Source organism: Mustela putorius, unplaced genomic scaffold (genome assembly GCF_011764305.1).
Source record: "Mustela putorius furo isolate JIRA1106 unplaced genomic scaffold, ASM1176430v1.1 tig00003909_pilon_pilon_pilon, whole genome shotgun sequence".
NCBI classification, from domain to species: Eukaryota; Metazoa; Chordata; class Mammalia; order Carnivora; family Mustelidae; genus Mustela; species Mustela putorius.
Window position 1 is genome coordinate 25,163,559 of NW_025422057.1, and position 20,443 is coordinate 25,184,001.

At 54.3% G+C, this 20,443-nt stretch overlaps 1 protein-coding gene across 2 annotated transcripts in view; it reads right to left on the reverse strand.

Annotated features, from left to right (window-relative positions):
* Positions 1-908: 908 nt before the first annotated feature.
* Positions 909-20,443, reverse strand: part of NEURL1 (neuralized E3 ubiquitin protein ligase 1) — a 79,239-nt gene continuing 59,704 nt past the window's right edge. For both annotated transcript variants that reach the window (XM_004749329.3, XM_004749330.3), the window contains exons 4-6: positions 7,906-8,595; positions 4,091-4,237; positions 909-3,407 (exon numbers count right to left, since the gene is read on the reverse strand). In XM_004749329.3, coding sequence (XP_004749386.1) covers positions 3,169-3,407; positions 4,091-4,237; positions 7,906-8,595 — 1,076 coding nt within the window. In that variant the 3' untranslated portion in view covers positions 909-3,168. The remainder of the gene's footprint in view (positions 3,408-4,090; positions 4,238-7,905; positions 8,596-20,443) is intronic.

Here is a 20,443-nt window from a genome sequence, read left to right on the forward strand (position 1 = left end):
TTTTGCATCCAGAACACAGCATGAACTGCACGGTCCCGGGCCCCTCTGAGGACACTGGAGGGGCGGGGGGAGGCAGGCCACTTTTGTTGGTGAGAGCCATGCTCAAGTTTCCCTTCCTCCCCACCCCCATACCCCCTTCCCTGCCTATAGGAAGCTTCTGGGCTATGGCCAAGGCTTAGAGAGGGATGCAGACCTTGGGGCAAAAGACCCACATCCAGCAGGCCTGCCTGGCCCCTCAGCTTGGAGCCCCAGGCACTCCCCAGCTTTTGCTGGACACCAGTAAACAGGGCTGGGCTGTCCTTCTGTAGGGACCAGAGCACTATCCCAGGAGAGACGACAGGAAGGCAGGCATGCTCTGTGCTGGAGTCCCAGCCCCAACAGATGAGCAAGATTCCCACACTGTGCCTAGATCTGCTCCACCACTCCCAGCTTCGACAGCCAACCAGGTATACTCAGTACATCGAGAAAGTTTCACTAAAGGTCCAGGGCCAGAGGCCTCCCTTTTCTAGGCTGCTGTCACCCCGTCAGTATGGGCCCCTCCTGACCTGCGTGATGGATTTGTCATCCTCCCATTAGCCCCTAGGTGGCAGTGCCACCCCACAAGGGTGTAGGGCCAGGTTTGGGCCCACCTGAGCCTTAACAGAGAGCTGAGGAGGCCTCAGGGACTCTGTTCCTGCCCCTCACGGATCCAGGGATCTGAGGGCACCAAAGGGCAATGGCTTCTCTCTTTCAACTTACAAGGCTTTCCTGGCATTCTGGCCCCTGCTGTTCAAGCCCCCAGGTCATGCTCCTGTCCCCCACTCCAGGGAGTCTTCCCTGCTTGTTGACACCCGACCCTTCCCCTTCCTCCCCAGCCCCATCCTGGCCCTCCCTCCCCAGCCCTCCGCACAGCACAGCACAGCCCTCAGGCTGGTACGAAATCACCTTTATTCACAATCACAGCGACCCAAGTTCACAAAGGAGGCAGCAACTATCCCAGCACTAACAGAGACAGTGACACGGATGGCTTCCTCTCCCCCAAACCACAGGCCACACAGCTCCTACATCTAAGACCTTCCCTTGCCTCTGAGAGGAGACTCCTGGTGGGACAGGGCCACCACCTGGCCCACCCTACCCTCGACTCCCATGGAGGGGGTCTCCAGGGTCAGTGACTGGGAAGTGGAGACCCACAGTGGAACTGTGACTTCCTGGAGGCCCACTGCAAGGTGGGGGCAGTCAAAGGCCCAGGCTGGCGTTCTGACCCCCCCAGTGCTATCCCACCCAACACCCCAGAGCATCCCCTCACCAAAGAAGCCCCAGGAGTCCCACAGAAAGTCTGCTCTCGTCCCCAAACAATCATTTTACAGAGGTGCCTGCTGAGGCTGAGGACTCTGACTCGGCCACGACCACCCCGCTGCCCAGTGGCCAGGTCTAGAATCCGAATCCCACACTCTGCCAGCCACAGAAGGAGCGGTCTTTGATGGGCATGAAAAGCCATCAGAGGGGGCAGAGGGTTGGGAGGCTGGGGGGAAACCAGGCCAAGAGTGTGGGAGCAGGCGCCAGCCCACAGTCTGTTGGGTAGGGCTGGTGAGGTGGGACAACTAGCCTAAGAGCAGGGGTCGGGGGGGGGCATGCCATCCCAGAACCAGAAATAACCCACAGTGGCGAGGACCTGGCCCCTTCCCTCATCTTTCCTGAGGGTAAAGAGCCTTACTAAGAACAGCCCCCCCAACCCCTACTGCGAGTAGGCCCTCTCAGCCCCATTCCCTGACCCAAGCTCGGCTCCCCTCCTTCAGCCTTGCCAGAACTGCGTACCTCCTTGTGGAAGGGGGAGCTCCCTCCTGACATAGCTGAGCCAACTCTGATGACCCTGCTGCAGCCCGGAGAGGAAGGGCACTTTGAGGCTCTGGGAGATCCACCAGCCTTAGGACACTAAGGAAGCTCAGTTTATCTCCCTAAAATAGACACACTTGGACAAGAGTCCTCCCAATTCAGCCTGTTTTTATGGAGTTCTACTTCATGGTAAGCAGAGATGGCTATGGACTTGGGGCTGGAGCCTGGAGAAGATTCTGAGAGCTACCTCTGCAGCCCTTTCTCGCCAGGCACTCTGCACACCAGGGCAGCATTTCTAGGGGCCCCAGGGGATTGGCAACTCAATCATACCCCCCCAAAAAACAACCTGCAAATAAATAAATAAATAAAAATAAGAAAAATGGCTGGTGTTACCCCCAGGGTACCCCACCCCCACTCCAGGGTCCTGGCCTCACCTGGGGATACTACAGTCTGAGTAGCAGCCAGGCCCAGGACAGCACTGAGATCCGGGAGGACAGGTCTCAGAGGGCAAAGGCAAACCTGCTCTTAGAGAACCTTCCAGAAGACGGGCACTACTCTCCGGCCTACAGCAAGGCTGTCCCTGGGTGGCAGCATCTGGCAAGATGACTGGGGCAGAAAGGCTATGGCCAGGAAGGGCCCTTCTGCATCTCAGCCAGGGCACAGGGTCAGAGACCCAGGCCTGTCCATCCACCCACCCTCGGTGAGTGGGAGAGGGGCATGGCACGGGCGCTGCAGCCTGCCCAGGGTGAGAGGTATCTGCCGGCCGTACCCTGGCCGTCAGGCCTGAGGGGCAAGGGAGAGAGGAAGAAGGTGGGTACAGGTCAGAGAGTAAGGCAGCAGCTGGGGCTACCTGCCTGGGGCTGCTGTGAAGCAGGTTGTACCCTGCTCAAGGACAGCTGGCTGAAAGAACAAATGGAGACTGACGTCCAGGCCATACTCCGAAGGCCCTAGCTCAGGGACACATCTGCCCAGAGGAAGGGACATGTTTTCTAATTCTCACATGGACTAGAGGACTTCTTAGAAATCTGCCCCAGATGGGGAAGGATTAGGAGAGGCTGAGACCCCCATTTAGCCCCTCGGCATGCAGGGTAGAGTGGGTGCAGAGAAGGGAAAGACAGGAAGAGCACGGACTCCTCCCCTCCCCTCTGCTCGGCAATTTGTTTCTGCCCCTCACCTCCCTGCCTGATACTCCCTTTCTCCCCAAACCTTTGAGGGCCTCAGTTTCCCATGTTTAATGAAGAAGGGAAGAGTTTCCAAAATGCGGAAGAAGAGAAGGTGCCCTGTGGGCTTGCCCCTTGGCTGGAGTGGGGCCAAAGCCTACGGAGGCAGGCGTGCAGGCTGGGGCGCCACGAGGGGCTAGGAGCTGCGGTAGGTCTTGATAATGTCCTTGATGGGGCGGCGGCAGATGGGGCAGCAGGCGTGCAGGGCCTTTTTGAGGCGCAGGCCACAGGCATAGCAGAGGCACATGTGGCCGCACGTGTAGATGACCGTGTCCACGGCATGCTCATAGCAAATGGTGCACTCATCGCTCCACTGTCCTGTGCCTGGGGTCACTGGCGATTCGGGCAGGCTCACTGGGGAGTTGGGGGCCGTCCCTGGGGACAAGGGGACACCAGTCAGCAGGTACATGGTCCAGTCTGGCCCCAGGTTCACGGGAAGAGAGCCCCCGGTCTCTTGTCCCTCCATCGATTAGCATCTGCCTGTTTCCCCTGACAACCCACTTCCTGGGTGTGGGAGGCCCTGATGAGGGGCCAGGGTGCCCTTGAGGCAGTGAGAGGAGAAGAGGGGTGGAGGAAGGGAGGGGGCCCAGAGCCTTCTAAGGAAGGCCCCTGCTGAGCTATCCTTTGTTCTTCCCAGTGTGCTAGAAGGTGCTCTGGAGAAAGGTCCCCAGCTGAGGGACAGGGTGGGATTCACCCAAGAAATCACCACCCGGGCACCTGGGTGGCTCACTTGGTTAAGTGACCGCCTTCAGGTCAGGTCATGATCCTGGAGTCCCAGGATCAAGTCCCACATCGCCCTCCCAGCTCCATGGGGGGTCTGCACCTCCCTCTGATCTTCTCCCCTCTCATGCTCTCTCTCTCTCTCTTTCTCAAATAAATTAAATCTTTAAAAAGAAAAAAAAAAAGAAATCACCATCCAACAAGGGTTCACCAAGCGTATCTCCAGCTCATCCAGTGCTCAACTCTGACACGGGGGCCGCACTCCCGCCTCAGCAAGGGGTCTCGGGTGTGGGGGTCCGCCAGGGGCACCACGGAACTGCAGTGGCCAGCCTACTTACCGCCCGCAGAGCTCCCCAGCGGTCCAGAGCTGCATGTGCTGAGCAAGGGGTCGGAGAGGCGGCTGCCCAGGGCGCTGGGCGAGGTTGGTGTGGAGGCAGGGGAGCAGGAAAGTGATGGGACGCCCCGCTCTGCCAAGATGGTGGAGCCTGCACAGGGGGAAGGAGGGACGCATGAGCCACTGAGGGGCCCACCGGGAGAAAGCGTGACTCTCTGCCCCTCCTAGAGGGTCCCAGGAGAGAAAGGGCTGACACAGCACCACCACACAGCCCAGCCACTGGGCGGGCTCAGGGCAGGATTCCAGAAAGAGGCCCACTGCCCTGCCCCAGCTCTCGGTTCCCACCCACAAACTGGAAGGCCACTTCATGCGCTGGTGTTACTGCATCAGCAGTGTCCAAACGAGCCCCTGCCTGGAATCCCACCTCTACCCTTCCTACGCACCCTCACCTTCGAGGTTTCCCATGCCAGCGAACAAAGACCCCCTCCTCCCGCCTGGCATGGCCCTTCCAGCCCTAGCCTGACCCTCTGGGTCCAGGCCCCGTGCTCCCTCTGTCACTTCCCCCCAGGTATCACCCACCGTCTCAACTACAATGGCACCTTTCGGGTGCCCTTCAGCATCTCCCAAGCTCATTCTGTGCCACATTCTCTCCTTCCTTCCCTCCCTCTTCCTCTCCTCACCTCCCTCTTTTCTTCCTAGCCCTCACCCCCGCCACTCCTCCCTTCAACAAGGTACCAGGTGCCTACCAGGTACCATCCACTGTGTAAACATAACCCTGAGAACAAGACAGACAGAGCCTTTGCCCCCAAAGAGCTAACTTTCCAGGGAGCCCCTTGGGACTGTCCTCAAACCCCCTCCTCTGGGCAACTTTGACTACCCCCCAAAACCACATTATTTAGCACTGACAAGGCACACACACCACATACATGGGACTAAACTACCACAAAGCTGGGGTATTATTTGTTCTTTGCCCAGGTATGCAGCTTTGTTTCCCCAGGTGATGAGCTTCCTGAGAGCAGGAAATCGTATTCACCTGTGACTCTCCCAAGGCTCTAACATACACCCCTACACATAAATGCTCCCTGAGATCCTTTTATCATCACGTGTTCTAAGTCAATAGTCACTGTTTCCAAGAATATGCATTAGATAGCCACATGGGTTTTCTCTGGCGTTAATAGTTTTCAAGTTAACTAGCCTCTTCTTTCAGAAATTCACACCTCCTAGTTTTCTTGCCTTATTGCACTGGCTAGCATTTTCAGAACAACTGTAAGGCATCCCCCTATCATGTTCCTGACTTTAATGAGATTGTTCCTCATATTTTGTCATTAAGTATGAAACTTAGTGATTGTTTTGGAGTAAAGGAAAGATCCTTCCATTCTTAGTTCATGTAGGCCTTTCACAAAGCACAGCACTCCTCTGTAAATAATTACCCTTCACACACTATTCACTGGTTTGTTTTACCTTTGCAGTCCACAGGATCCCCAAACACCAATCTGCTGACTCAGATGCCCAGTTCTCTTACAGCCCAGGTGCACTCTGTTTGGCATACACTGTTTAGCATGTATCTGGATGATTACTCTTAAACACCCACATTGGCCCACTTACCTCTCCTCCTGTGTCTAGTAAGCCTCTCTGGGAAACGGGAATCTCAGTGGAAAGCTACTTATCTAAGATGGTGCTGAGGCAGGATAGTGCCCTCCCCTTATACAATTCCCCTCATCTGAGGAGCAGTGTCTCCCAGTGAGTGTAGCCAAGTAGTTTTGTTATTTTGTTTACCTCAGCCTGATTTTTTTTCTCCACCCCAGTCCGATTTCTTTTTATCCCATCCTAAATTTTCACCCCAACTTCTTTCCTTCCTGATTTCTTTCCATTCCTTCCCAATTTATCTTCCCTCAATAATAACTGCTTAGTATCTTGCCTCATTTAATTCCTTTTCAGATTTTTTGGTTCACTCTGTCTTCATTTGGTCTTTTTCCAGAGTAGGAAGTCCCCACTTATTTTATCTGATTTCACAAACTCCAACATAGAATCACCAACAACAGCATTACACACGTAAATACACATGCATTTAGTTACTCACGTGTGCCTATACACAGACATACCAATTTTAGAGCATAACACACATTCACTTGCATACACACATTACCCTGTCTACAAGCCTCCTGGGGTGAGGTCTAGGATGGGGCTATGAAGCCCAGAGGTCTCCAAACTTGCCTAAGCAAACCTATTTAAAGAATTCAGAGGGGTGCCTAGGTAGCTCAGTCAGTTAAGCCTTCAACTCTTGATTTCAGCTCAGGTCATAATCTCAGTGTCATGAGATCACGAGATCAAGCCCTGCATCAGGAGCCTCCTTGGGATTCTCTCTCTCCCCCGCCCCCTCTGCTTTCTCGCTCTCTAAAAATTAAAATCTTAAAAAAAAAAAAAAAATTCAGATGCCCAGGACTTAGCCAACATCTACAGAATCAAAACCTCTGCAGGTGGGATTCAAAGATATGTACCAGGTCCTCCTAATGAATTTAATGGAACTAGCCCAATCTACCGCAGCTGGTTAGGAGGCCCACTCTTGTAAAGCATGAATACCTGTACATTCTGGGGAGACAGAGGTCCCTGGAGATGCTTTATGGAAAAAAAATTTAGTTTAGAAAAAGCTGTACATTGGGGCAACTGGATGGCTCAGCTGTTGGGCGTCTGCGCCGTTGGGCATCTGCGCTGTTGGGCGTCTGCCTTCAGTACAGGTCATGATACTGGGGTCCTGGGATAGAGCCCTGTGTTGGGCTCCCTGCTCAGTGGGAAGCCTGCTTCTCCCTCACCCTCCCCCTGCCTGTGTTCCCTCTCTCACAGTCTCTCTCACTGTCAAATAAATAAAATCTTAAAAAGAAAAAAAAAAAGCTGTACTTGATAACCACCACTGCCTGCCTCATTATTAAAGATTCACACTGCAGGGGCACCTGGGTGGCTCAGTGGGTTAACGCCTCTGCCTTCGGCTTGGGTCATGATCCCGATGTCCTAGGATCGAGCCCCACGTCGGACTCTCTGCTTAGCCGGGAGCCTGCTTCCTCCTCTCTCTCTGCCTGCCTCTCTGCCTACTTGTGATCTCTGTCTGTCAAATAAATAAATAAAATTTAAAAAAAAAAAAAAAAGATTCACACTGCATACTAAAGGCTCTGAGAAGTTCTGCAGTAAAGAATCCCCAACTTTTTCCTCACAGAACACTATGAGAAACAACTTTCACAAGTCCACATCCACCAGTCCATTCAAACTCTGTTCATTCAAACCCAGGAAATAACGGCCCAGACCTCTGCAACCCCATTTCCTCCAAGGCCCTCTGCTCGGATTCCCCACAGGTTCCCAACCCAGGCACCACAAGGCACAAACACCTGGCTTCGGCCATACCAAACTCTTTCCTCTCTAGACATGCTGCCGCCCTTAGGAGGCAGAGGCTTTAATTCCCATTTTGGAGAGATGGAAACTGAGCCTCAGAACGTTAACTGCTGGTGGAAACCTTTTTTTTTCTCATTTTTAAGCGGCCACTGAGTTGTTTATGTACCTGTGGGGACATGGCTTAATCAGATTCTGGGAGTGAAACTCAGGGATCCACACTTTTCTGCCCGCCCCCAGGATGCGGCTGGTGAGACTGAAGGACAAGGTCCAGAGAGAGGCCACCAGAACTCATTTCGGTGCCTGTGACTTGGTGGCAAGACCGCGAGGCAGCGGGGCGCGGCGGATTCGTCCCCTACTCCTTCCCCGGATGGGCCCTGTCCTCCAGGAAAGGGCACGGTCGCTGGGGCTGTCGGAGGGGCCCTCGGGGGCGGCACTCACCGAGGATGCGGATCTGCGTGACGGCTCCGTGCAGGCCGAAGAGCATCCACAGCGGCTGCGTGGCGTCCACGCACAGCTGCATGCCCGCCGCGGCGCCGTTGTGGCTGAGGTGCAGCTCGCCGTCGGCGTTGACCACCAGGCCCAGGATGTCGCCGCTGTGCAGGGGCCCGGGCACGCGGCACACGGCCCAGAACTCCTTGCGGTCCGCCAGGGCCTCGGGGCTGAAGGGCAGGTCCGCGGGCCGCAGCGTGCCGGGGTCGCACGTGGTGACGCCGAAGGAGAGCGCCCCGGGCCGCGCGCCGCTGGAGCGCGTGACCTTGATGAAGATGGTCTCGGCCACGCGCACGGGCCTGCTGGTGAAGACGAGCGCGCGCTCGTCGCGCCCGTGCTCCAGGCGCGCCACGGTCTGCTCGTCCAGGATCCGCACGTGCGCCCCGGCGCGCAGCGCGTGGAAGCGCAGGTCGCCGTCGAGCTGTGCAGGCAGCGCGCGGCTGTGCTGCGAGTTGAGCGAGTTCTGCGGGATGGGGCAGCTGGCGGCCGGCGCGGCCTCGTCGCCCTCGGCGCCCGGCACGTTGAGGTCGCACAGGCTCACGGAGAGGCGCGCCTCGTCGGCGTCGCGCCGCAGGGACGGCCGCCGCAGGGCGGTGAAGGAGCGCGGCCGCAGGCAGTCCGGGAGCACCAACTCGCTGTCTGCGGCCGGGGAGGGGGAGAGACAGGGCGACTGTCACGCGGGCCCAGCAGTCCCCTCCTCCCCCACCCCATCACCTGCGCGCTTCCTGCGGCCAGCCTTTCCAGTCTGCACCGTGAAACGGCACTGTGAACAGCGTGGAAGAGGCTTGTGGCGGAGGCTCAACTGCAGGTCGGGGAAACAAAGTCACGAAGGACCTCTATTTGTTTAAGAAAAGGATGGGGGCTGGAAGGAGGAGCACCAAGTTAAAAAACATTCCTTCTACATGCCACGCTTATAAAAGTTTTTTTGTTTTTTTGTTTTTTAATGAATTTAACTCCCTTTTGATCCCCTGCAGCTAGACAGCAGTAAATATTTGCTGAATGCACTGCGGACATCCTACTCCCTTCCCCAGAAAACCTCTTTGCGTAAATTGTCTCATCTTACCCTAACAATTACTTCTTGAGTTATCATTGCGCAGAAGGACACTGAGGCTGTGAAAACTTAAGTAAATTTATCCGGGATTTCCTTTTGAAAGTGACTTAACTAGAAATCAACCTCTTTCTCTTTTTAATCATACAAGCAAGATAGACTATTTTGTAGGAGAGGCAGATGAGCAAAAAGAAAAAATAATCACCTCTCAGCCCACCATCTGGGAAAAAATATTCTTTAATATTTGGGTGAGGACCTTCCAGCTTTTTTCCCCCATTATATTCCTGTTACTTTTTCTAATACAAAAATCAAATCATGCTATATAGACTCCAGTAGTTTTTAACCTTTTATGGGTAACAAATCCCTTTGAAAATGTGATAACTTTGACCTGTGTCCTCAGAAGAACACATATTCTTCCTACATTCTGTGGATAACTTCAGGACATCTGTGAATCCCATAAAGCCATCCATGGGCATGGACTCCAGGCTAAGAACCCTGCTATACAGATTTCCTTTTCAAAACTAGCTCTTCCACTATGTCCTGAACACCTTTTCATGCCAATAACCATGTTTCCAACACCATATTTTTTTTAATGGCTGTGTTATGTCCTACTTTATGGAGTCCTATCATTTATAATAAAAGTCATCATGCATGATAAATTACCCCTGCATTTCATCCTTAAAACATCCCATGGAAGTGTTCCCATTATGGAGATAAAGCTCAGAGATGTGACGTGACAGCCACCAAGTGACAGATCCGAGAATGAAGCAAGGTCTGTCCAACTCCCCGTATCACATTCTTGGATTTCAGGCCCTCCTTCTTTATTGAACCTGCACCCCCTCTGTGGGAGTCATAGTCCTCAGATTTGGCTAGTGCCACTGTAGACCACATCACGGGCCAATCCCTCCCTGGGGGCCTTTTCTCTGAGCCTCCCCAAGGGAGGATCTGTGCTTTCTCTCCAGGACCTGGATAAGGATGGCTGGGGTGCTGGATTTGAAAGCACATCTTGGAGGACTGGACTAATATGGGCGGCTAAGGCCAGAATTCAGCTCCAGCTAAATCTAGAGACCGTCTCTAAAGCCTCCTTGTTTTTGTTCTCCCCCTGCACCTTTCAGGAACAGTGTTGTTTGGGCCGCGGCAAGAGAGGGTGCTGGCCACCACTGCCCCCACCCCCTCCCCGACCCCCCACCGCCGCCTGCCTGGAGAAGCCTCTTGGGGCCTGGCTGGTTGGGATTCCCAGCATCGTGCTTGGCAAGAAGGAGGGAGCCAACCGGAAAATGCGATTATTCCAGGGAATTGACTCTGTGACAGCGATGGTGCAGAGAGGCTGGCGGCTGCAGAGAGGCAGAGGCAAGGTGGCCCGAATAGGAAGGGGAGGCCTGAGAGACGGTTGTGGGGACCTGGGACAGGCTGTAGGCTGACTGGGGGCCCCGGAGAACAGCCGCTGCTCCCCATACCTTAGGCATTGCGGGCGCTGGCCCTAGACAACTCCAGTGTTGGAGATGGAGAGGAAGGGACAAGGGCAGCAGGGTGACAAGAAAACAAAAGGCTCAGAGATGCCAGCCAGAGCCTATAGGAAGGAGACTGTCACAGGCCTCGCACACACACGTATCCCCACACTCCCCTCCCCACCTCACCCCCCCCTGCACACTCAGGACACTCGGTCCAGGGCTCATGGAGCTGGGCAGACCGTCAGCACAGGCTTCTGAATGGGGCTGGATGTGTGCTCCCCAAGCTCTGCCCCTTCAGGGGTCCTTCTGTACTTGAATGTGGCTGCTACTGGGCTTCTCAGGCAACCCGAGCCACTGCTGAGCTCCTCTAAGAAAGCAGTTCCTTCTCTTAGACTGAAATCTAGCTCCTTGTATCCAAGGATCTCTTGGATAGATTTACTTAACGTCTCAGGTTCAGTGTTCCTCTGTGCCAGTACTACCTCTGGGGTAGCCCCGTGGAGAAAACACTCCCCTCAGGGAATACTCAGACCCACCACACACCTTCCCACTGCTTAGACAATGAGCAGAACCAGACTCAGTGCTCCAGATGTTCCCTGACCCGCCCAAGGCACAGTGTGGCCACCGCCTCCCTTGATATTTGTGCTAGACTTCTCATAATGTAACCTAAGGGTATTTGGGGTTTTTTAGTAACCCGAATCCATATACTGGTAGGCAGGACAGAAGCATAGTTAATTAAGTGTCAGGATTTTGAAGTCATTAGCCGAGGTTCAAATCCTAGCTGCATCATTTTCTGTCCATAGCACCTTAGATAAATAGCTTAACCTCTCTAGGCCTCTCTTCTTCAGCCGTGAAGTCGGCATTCACTGAGGTGTATAACATCTGTACTCTAACACCCGGCTCAGCACGGATGCAGTGAAGTCCAAATGCAGTAAGCTACAGAGGGCCCCTAGCAGGTCACCTTGAGGGCACCTTGTAGTCACGAGGTAAGTATGAGCCACTGTTATGGTTTACCCGCCCCAGGGCTCCAAAGAGAGTGCATGAGCTCTGGGGTGATACAGGCCTGGGTTGAAATGTCCAAGCCAGCACTTGAGCCACCTTGCCTCCCAGCCCCAGGTCACTCAGCTAGAGAACGGGGGGAATCACAACTGTATTGCGATGATGACATGGGGGTCAGAGGTAGGGCGGGCAGCCCCTGCGACTGAGGTACTTGACAACTTCAGGTACCAGTGCCTACTCAGGTCGTCTGCCAACCACAGTCAGGTTCCCCCGCAGCAGGCAATGAGCGTTCGGCACTGGACTGTAGGACTTCACATGGGTCATGAATGGCATCCTTGACTGAGGACCAGGAAGGAGAAGCTACAAAGCGGAGATGAGAGGGGAAAGAAGAGAAGGCAGGAGGAACAGCAGGGGGTGGGGAGACAGGAGGAGGGGCAGGAAAATGACCCTTTCAGCCTTGCTTGAAATCTTGGAGGAGTCAGGCGGAAAGGTACAGGAGATGCTGGGAAACAGCTAAAAATGGAATCCCCGGAGCCAGTGCCCAGCCCAAGTCTGTCTTCTCTCCCAGCCAGGCTGCCCCTCGGGGTCGGAAGCAGCTACAGGCTGCTGGCCATCTCCAAAATAAGCATCCCCTCAGTGTGCCCAGCTGTGCCTGAAATAGATGACACTGGAGACGGAGCAGCTGGGCAGGGCGCCCTCCTCAGAAGGGCCAGCGAAGGTCAGAGCTGACTGAAAGCCAGGGAAGGGGCCAGGCCCCCAAAACCACAGGAGAGTGACCTGGGGCCAGGCTTAGCCCAGGGTCCCCGCTTGGAGACAGGGCAGAGGGCAACCTGTCACCCCAAGGATGGGCTGGCCCATTCAGAAGCAACAAGTTCTACCCCCCGGGCCAGGGACACATGGCTGCCCACCTTGGAGGTGTTTATGTCGGGGCCCGGAGCAGGGAGCGGCGCAAGGCCACAGGAGATGCTGCTCGGCTGGCAACCCTCTCAGTGTCCCGGCTTTCATCTTTCGGGCAGGAATTTGTCAGTCTTCAGCTCCTGCAGAATCTGGCACCTGGCGGGGCGGGAGAGGGAGTGGCGATCCTTTGCGCCAGGGAGGAAATAACCAGGCCCCACAAGGCCAGTGAGGCCAGGGCCAGGGTTTCCTCCCCTCCAGGTGGCACTCAGGTCACCCACTCACTGACCTGCTGTGTGCCCAGGCCTAGGCAGTGGGTAAAGAGAAGAGAAGCCAGCACCTGGGCCCCAAGGAGCCAGTCGGATGTGGGAGGATCAAAGCTTGGAGGCGTGAAAATATTTGAATATAATTTCCTTACAAAATTCTTAGTGTCTCCAGAGGAAATCTATTTCTCTCTGCCAAGCTCTCACCCAGCCTTGCCTAGAATGTCCCCAGGAACAAGAAGCTCACCACATCCCAAGGCTATCTGTCCCCCTTCTCTGAACAACTACAGCTGTTAGGAAAGCTGTCCTTGCACGGATCCAGAAGTGTCCCCCATCCACTCCTTGGCTCCCCCTGAGCCTTCTCTTCTTTAGGATAAATACCCTTTTTAAGATAATGCTCTCCAACCGAGGCTGGGGTGCCCTTCCCGTTTCACAGTGAGTCTGAGACAGCCTCTTGGAAGAAACAAGATTTGTCCTGGGCCCTGAAGAACAAGAGAGTTCAGAGTGACGGACAGAAGCGAGGAGCGCTCAGTGGGAAAACGGCGCTAGCAAATGCCTGGAGAACAATCTGAGGCCAGTGAGGAGAAAGGGAGAGGAGGAGAGGAGGGGCCAGACTGAGGGCACTGGGGCCAGCTCTGGCAAGGGACCCACTGGACCCACAAGCTGCCAGCAGTGCAGGGCAACCAAGATAGGGCCAGGGCACTGGTGCCAGGGCCCTCAGGGCCAGGCAAGGGACTCCTTCAAAGCAGGGCCGCCCATCAGCCCCAGAGTCTTGTTTGTTTAGATTCCCACCTCCCCAGCCCTGGCTCATCTTTAACCAGGGGTCGGCCCGAGGCAGCAGGCTGGCTGGTGGGCGGGCATCTGCCAGCCCCTGTTTGGAAGGTGGTGCTGGCCCATTTCCTGTCTCCATAAACATCCTCCTGCTGGTCAGCACCCAGCACGGGGCAAGGGAAGGAGCCCCAAGGGCAGGAACATGGCTTGGATGGGTAAGGGGTTTCTCTACCCCTCTGGGCAGCACCCTGAAACCCACACCTGCCTCCACCCTCTCCATATACACCCAACCGCAGGAAAGCTAGGAGAAACAAATATTTTGTGAGGCTCATGGAAGGAAGGGTAGAATGTCCCAGAAACACTTGGAGTCACAGACTCTAAGATTCATGGACAGAGAATCTTAGACATATAGATTCTGACTCATCTGGTTTAGTGGTTCTCAAACTTTTTTTTTTTAAAGCAGTGAAATCCTTTTGTCCAACAGAACCAAAATCTCTGGTTCAAGTCTAAGAGGAGGTCACAGAGCCCTGCCAACTCAGCTGCCTCAAAGATGCCTCTGGAACCCCAGTGTCCCAAGGAACTCAGCTGGAGAACCATAGATCTTGTTCCAAGAAACAATTTAGAGAGCATGGTTTGAATTTCACCCACATACAGGGACTTGGTTTCAAGGCTTCCCGCTCTAAGGAGAGGACTGGTTTGTGAGTTGTCTATTTGGTGGGGTTTTTAAGTTAAGTATCCCTTTCTAACCTACAAACGATAGCCGTTGCCATTTGTGTAAACACTCTTCCACATCCTTGAGCCTCACAGACTCTCCGAGAGGTAAATGGCACATGTCTAATTATGTCCAAACAACAGACGGGGTGGTTGGGCCACAGAGAAGCTGGAAGGCTTGCTCACAGCTAGTGAGTGGCCATGTCAAGTCTTGGCTCAGCTCTCCTGCTTCTGAAATGTGGGCTTTGTCTCCAGTCCTGCAAGGTCCCAGCTTCTCTGCTACACACCCCCTGGCCCTGGGACCCCCTGGTCTCTCCAAAGTGCCTCAAAACTGTATCTTGGGCCAAAGAGATTGTAGGTGGAAAATCTGAAACTGCCATTTCTGGGTATTAGAAATAGTCTAATATTGCCAATCATATAAGATCGCACTTTTCATATATTCATTCTGGTTTAAAACAAAAAAACAAAAAGCCAGAGTGCACTGTGAACAAAAGAACGAGACAAAGCCCTCAGGAGCCTTCAGGGAACTGTGAGGCAGACAGACTCACTGCTGAATCAGGGTGCTGGGCACCCCCAACTTCCCCAGCCAACACTGCTAGGGCTCTGGTGGCCTATCTGTGCCCGACATGTGCTGCTGATCCCTGACATCCTGAGCTCTCATGAGCTCCACCCTGGAAGATGGAGAGTGGCCAACTCCCCACCCCTGGGAGATACCCAGACTTAGCAGGGGGACCAGGTGGACTCACATTTAGAGAAGCTAGGAAGTGAAACAGCCCACCTTCCTGGGCCCAAGGCCCAGTTCTCCTGAGCTGTGTGACCCTGGGCAAGTTATCAGATCTCTCTGAGCCTCTGTTGCCATATCTGCAAAATGGGCACAATAATAACATTCCTTACAAAACATATGAAGGGCTTATGATGTCTTCTTAAAAAGCAGGACAGTACATGATGCAGAACTGCTGGTACCACCGAGACCTCCACGTGCCTCGGGTGGTCAGGCGCAGGAAAGGTCGTCGGAACAGGGGAGATCAGGGCTTCCTGGTGGAGGGGAGGGCTTGGTGATGAGCCCTGATAGGATCAGCAGAATTGAGGGTGAGCAGAGAGAAGTGGAAGGAAAAGTCCCTGAAGCAGGAGGAACAATAAAATTTTGTTTTAATCAAGAAGAAAAGAAAACTAGCAAAGAGGAAGAAATCGCCATCAGCATCCTCCGCTCTTTCCTGCATCCCGAGATTCGCTTGACTTCCTTAAACTAATATTTGCCTCTCAGCCCCTGGCAGCCACAGCTGAAGGTAAATATTGGTTTAGTCCAGGAAATGGAAGCCCCAGATGGCAGTGTGGTCCTCTGTTGCCCAGTACGGTCACACTCTTTGTGCCGCCCAGCTGATGAGCACCCTGAATGGGAGACCTAACCCAAGGCCGTATCTCCAGAGAGGGCCCAGCCTCTCGCTGCAGGGAAGCCAGGCTGGCTCGGCTGGCCACAGACCAGCTCAAGAGCAGCCTGCCCCTCCGAAAGCTCCCCTGCCTGAGCATCTCTGTACATCTCCATCCTCAGTAGGCAGGTGTTACCAGGACCTGGGAGCCTCTGCCTCAGCTGGCTGAAGCAGAACGCCATGAGCTCTTGGGAGCCCCCTAATGCCCTCCTGAGCTCAGCCACTACCGTTTGGACGTGGTGATATCTTCTCACACTGACCTTACGCCCAGATCAGCCTGGAAGATAGGAATTCCAGGCCCAGCCTGACTTCTGACTAGCTGGGAGAATTTGGGCAGGCCCTCTCCCATCTCTGGGCCACAGCTCCTCCTTTTGAAAGACTTGACAGCACGGAAGCCACCAAATTTTCTGCTTTCACGGCTCTCCTTTGACGCACGAGCCTACCCCCTTCTCTACAAGTCACCTCTTCGCTTCGCTCCCTCCCCCAAAGGCTCTGTTCCCCGATGGCTAATTCCCCACCTCTGAGCCTAAGCACACCCCTCCTGTCTGGCCTCAGCTGTTCCTCCCCAACCAGGCCTTTTTTTTTACCTTATGTGGTTCCTGACTCGAAACTCATCTCCTACAGAAAGTCCTGGATTACTCCCCACCTGTACCACCCCTGTGCCACACAGTTTTACTCTTCAGCCACATTTCCCTGAAGAACTGGATTTAGGTCACCTCAGAGCAGTTAGATGATGACCCTTAAAATAAACACTCTTCAAGGAGAGGGGCTGGATTTTCAACTCTTGCGTCTCCCCTGCCCTCCCCACCCTGCACAGTACGTGGGCTGTAGGGGGCCCACAGGGGATCAGGAGACCCTACACTTGAAGTCTGGGTCCACCAGCTTTCTGCCAGGACCCACAGAGCTGCTCTTCCTGAGCCAACATTTCTGAGAAGAGCAGGGAGACCTTGAAAAACTGGGATAGGAGCTTATCTCTCTAAGTATTAATCACCCCATAAAACTTGTGTTTATTTGCTTGCTGGCAGGTCCCTCTTCTTGGAGGTAGGAAGCTGTTATTCTTGGAAATCCCAGCCCAGGCTTGGGCCAGGGCACCCCGAGGCCAGAGGTGATCTCCTGAACTCCAGCATGTCGGGAGCCTGGAAGGCATGAGGCAGGCCTGCAGAGGCCGTGGTGGGGGCACCGGTGGGCCTGGCTTCAGTTCAGGCAGTGGGGGGTGGGATGGCGTGCCCGCCTGGAATGGTCACTGAGAGACAGACCCCAGCCCCTGTCTGCACTCTGTCAGGGGAGACAACCCATCTGTCCGTGGCCTGATTTGCAGATCTGCTGGGTGCCAGGGGCCCCAAGATATCTCTGATCTGAAGAGCAGGTATGGGCCAGGTAGGGTTTGGAGAGTTTGGGCCGTAGATCCCACAGACAGACAGGAATGGAGGGGGCAGACCTAGCAGGAAGTCCCTAAAGATGAGACACTGGTTTGGTGGGCAATCGCCTCAGGAAAGAAAGCCCGTCTTCAGAGCTGCCAAGGCAGAGAGCAACCTCTCAGGAGATGGAGAAACTCAAAACTGGCTGAGGAGGGAGCACAGGGAAAGCCAGAGGCACTGGAGGGATCCGGGCCAGCTGTGGGGAGTTGGGAGGGGTGGTAAGCATTGAGGAGGATGGGGAAGGAGACTGACCCCAGGACTATATAGGGCAGAAGGCGGACCCTAGAGGGGAGGCCACCGAATGAGGGTATAGAGCAGCGTGCCAACCTCTGAAGAGATCTTGGATCTCTTCTGTTTTTACACCAAAAAATATGAGTTTAGGAAGAACAAAACAAAGAGATATTTTAATCTGCTAATTGAATTCAGGGACCAACATCAGTGTTTGAAAATGCCCAGGGATTACTGTGATTTACAGCTCGGACAGGAATCTGCTGGGACTTCAGGCTTACCCAAGGTGCCCAGAGGAGCCTGCTGGGAGATCCAGGTGCAATTGAAAAAACTTCCTGAAAACCCATTTAGAGCCTAAGAGGGGTAATAGGGCCAGGCCCGGGGAGACTGCCTGGGCTGTGTCCCAAGGTGGGGCCCATCAGATCACTCTCCAGGTCACTCTCTGGGCCCCAGAGGTTTGGAAGCCCCATCTCACCTAGCATGTCCCCTTCACCATCCCCTCCCTACCCTTCCCGGACCTTCTAGACCCCACCTAAGCCCCCTTCTCCAAGAAGCCTTCCTGGACTCCATCCTCCCTCACTGACCTCAGCCTCCTCTGATTTACTGCCTCCCTCCATACCTAACCTGCTGGAGGTTTACTGGGGAAGGTACTGCAAAACACCCAGTTCAAATCCCAGCCCCACCACATTCCTACACAGGTAAGCCAAGCGTTCCATGGGTCTTAATTTTCTCCCTGACAAATGGGAATGAAAAAACACTCTGTCCAGGGCCAGCTGCTGAGGTTAAATGAGATAGCTGGATGGAAACCATCTCAACAGATGGAAAGGATCCTATGACCACAGCTCTAAACAATTTACTGTCTTCTCGTGGGTTATGCCCTGATGGTGTCTGGAGCGCTTGTTTTGCTCTCTGATTTTCCAGTGAGGCTGAGCTATCTGTGAGGGAGACTGGGTCTACCTCACTCCCCACCACTTCCCTTCATCTAACAAGCTACCTGCCCTCCCCACCACACTCCCCTACTGAGCATCCAAATAATCCTTGGTGTCTTTCACACACCAGACACAAGGTTCTACTCTGGAAAGAAATCGTGGTAAGACATGGTTTCACCCTGAAAGCCTTCCCCATCTTGGGAAAGACCTATGGATGGGCCAGAAAGTTCAGCCGATGCCTCAGTGCTGAGAGAATCCCAGGCACCATGTGGTGGGACCCAAGAAGCAGAGAAGAGAGCTCACTCAGGAAGGCTTCATGGAGGAGGTAGCTCTTGAGCCAGACCTTAATGCCAGAGTGGGATTTTTTATTTCTGGGGACTGTAGGAAAAGGCATTCTTTGCTAGGAAAGGGAAAAGCAAGAATGCTGCCCCTACTGCCTTTACCCCTGTCCCAAAAAGACTGTAACTTTTTTTTAGAGATGAGACACTTCTGTCTCCCACATGTACCCCCCCACCCCTGCCCGGCCCAGGGGCTAAGTCATAGTATTCACAACCTCTTCACAGATGAGAAGTCTGAGACTCAGACAGAAGTGTCCAGGCTGGAACATAAACTCAGGCTCCAGAAGTCCACTGCCTGGAAGCGTGAGGCCCTAAGGACACGAGAGCAGCTGAGGGTGTTCACTTAAACTTGGGTTAAGCTTCGCCCTCCCCAGGATGGATGGGGAAGACTGACGGTCAGTGCCTACCTCCAGTGTGTCAGCTGCTTCCTGTAACTTGGCTCGTTAAGCCTCCAAAAGAACCCTGAAAACAATTTACTATTACTTACCCCTATTTCACAGATAAGGAAACTGAGGCCCTGCAGCTAGTACAGGGTGAGGCCCGAAGCCGACCTGGGGCAGAACCAATACTCTTTCCGCCTCCAGCAGGAGCACCCACTGCACAGAGCAAGAAGAGAGCAGCTCGTTGTCGGGCAGCCTGGGCTCCTTCTTCACTTACTAAGACCTGGAAGGGCTTGCTTTCAGGCTCTTAACTTGTCCACGTGAATGTGTACTTTTATGGAGTTGAAAAACAGAAAGTACCCAAACTATTAATTAATAAAAACAGACTGCTGATGCTTGGAAGTCAACATAAATGCTTCTGACAATTACTCATTTGTTTTTACTTTCACTGTCTTTTTTACTCAAATGAAGGTGTTTTGAAAAGAGCTTCACTGTTCCTTGGCTCGGAAGCCAGAAAGGAACGAAAGGGGAAAGAAAAAAAAAAAGGTTTTCCATTGCATCCATGATCCATGGCGTTTTTGTCCACAGAGATGGAGGCAGGGCTGGGAGCTGGGACAAGCAAGCACAGGCCGGGCACTGACTGTGCTGGGCGCTTTATTGACAGCCTCTTGAGTTTCCCTTCATTGCCCCACAAACCCATTTCATAGATGGGAAAGCTGAGGCTTCTGCTGGCTCTGCCTGGAGACACAGCCGTTTTGCCCGTGAGCTGATGTATGTTCAGAGTCAGCATGTGCACAAGGGAGCAAGATGAGAGCGATCCTAGACCAGGAGTCAGGTGACCTGGATTCTAGTCCCAACTCAGCCACCAGCTCAGCGTGGGACCCTAGGAAACCTGAAACTCTCCAAGGCCCCTTCCAGCCCCGGAACCTTGGGGTAATGGGCGCCCTCGCCAGGAAGCCTGGCTCCTTAGCACCCCAGGCTGCCCTCTGCTATTCTTCCTTGCCTGATTGCTGCCCTCAGTAGGGAGGCCCTACTCACCCTGAGCACCCAGGAGCCCCCAGAAAAGTCTTAGCCACCCCAGTGCCCTCTGCTCTCCCTGCTTACCCCATTCACTCCCATCCCTGCAAGAAGCACTGGGACGGGGTTGGGCCTCCTGGAGGGCTGCACAGCCCAGGGGCCAGGGGCTCACTTGGAACTGAGTGCTGGCTGCCCCGCTCAGCTGCGGCGCCTCTGGCCAATGACTCAACCTCCCTGAGCTTGGGCCTCGTCTCCTCAGACCACACTAAGAGTCTGCCTCCCAGGGTGGGTACGAGCCCAGCAGCAACGAAGTGCTTGACACACAGCAAGTCCTAGCTCAGCTGTGGGGTCGATGATTAATATTCATGACTTCTTGGAGGCGGAGGGTCTCTGAGGCTGGTTTCTGATGAGGGTTATATGCTGCTCAAAAGCACCACCTGAGGGGCCTTGGAGGGCAGGAATCCCACCCCGGAGCCTCTTGCCCCAGCTGTGGGCACGAAGGATGGGTGAGTTCTGCAGGACACAGGAAGGATCCCTGAGCTGTCCCCGTGCCCACGTGGCCCTGGGGCTCTGCCAGTGGGGGAGAGGTCTGCATGCCAGAGGAACCCGAGCAGCG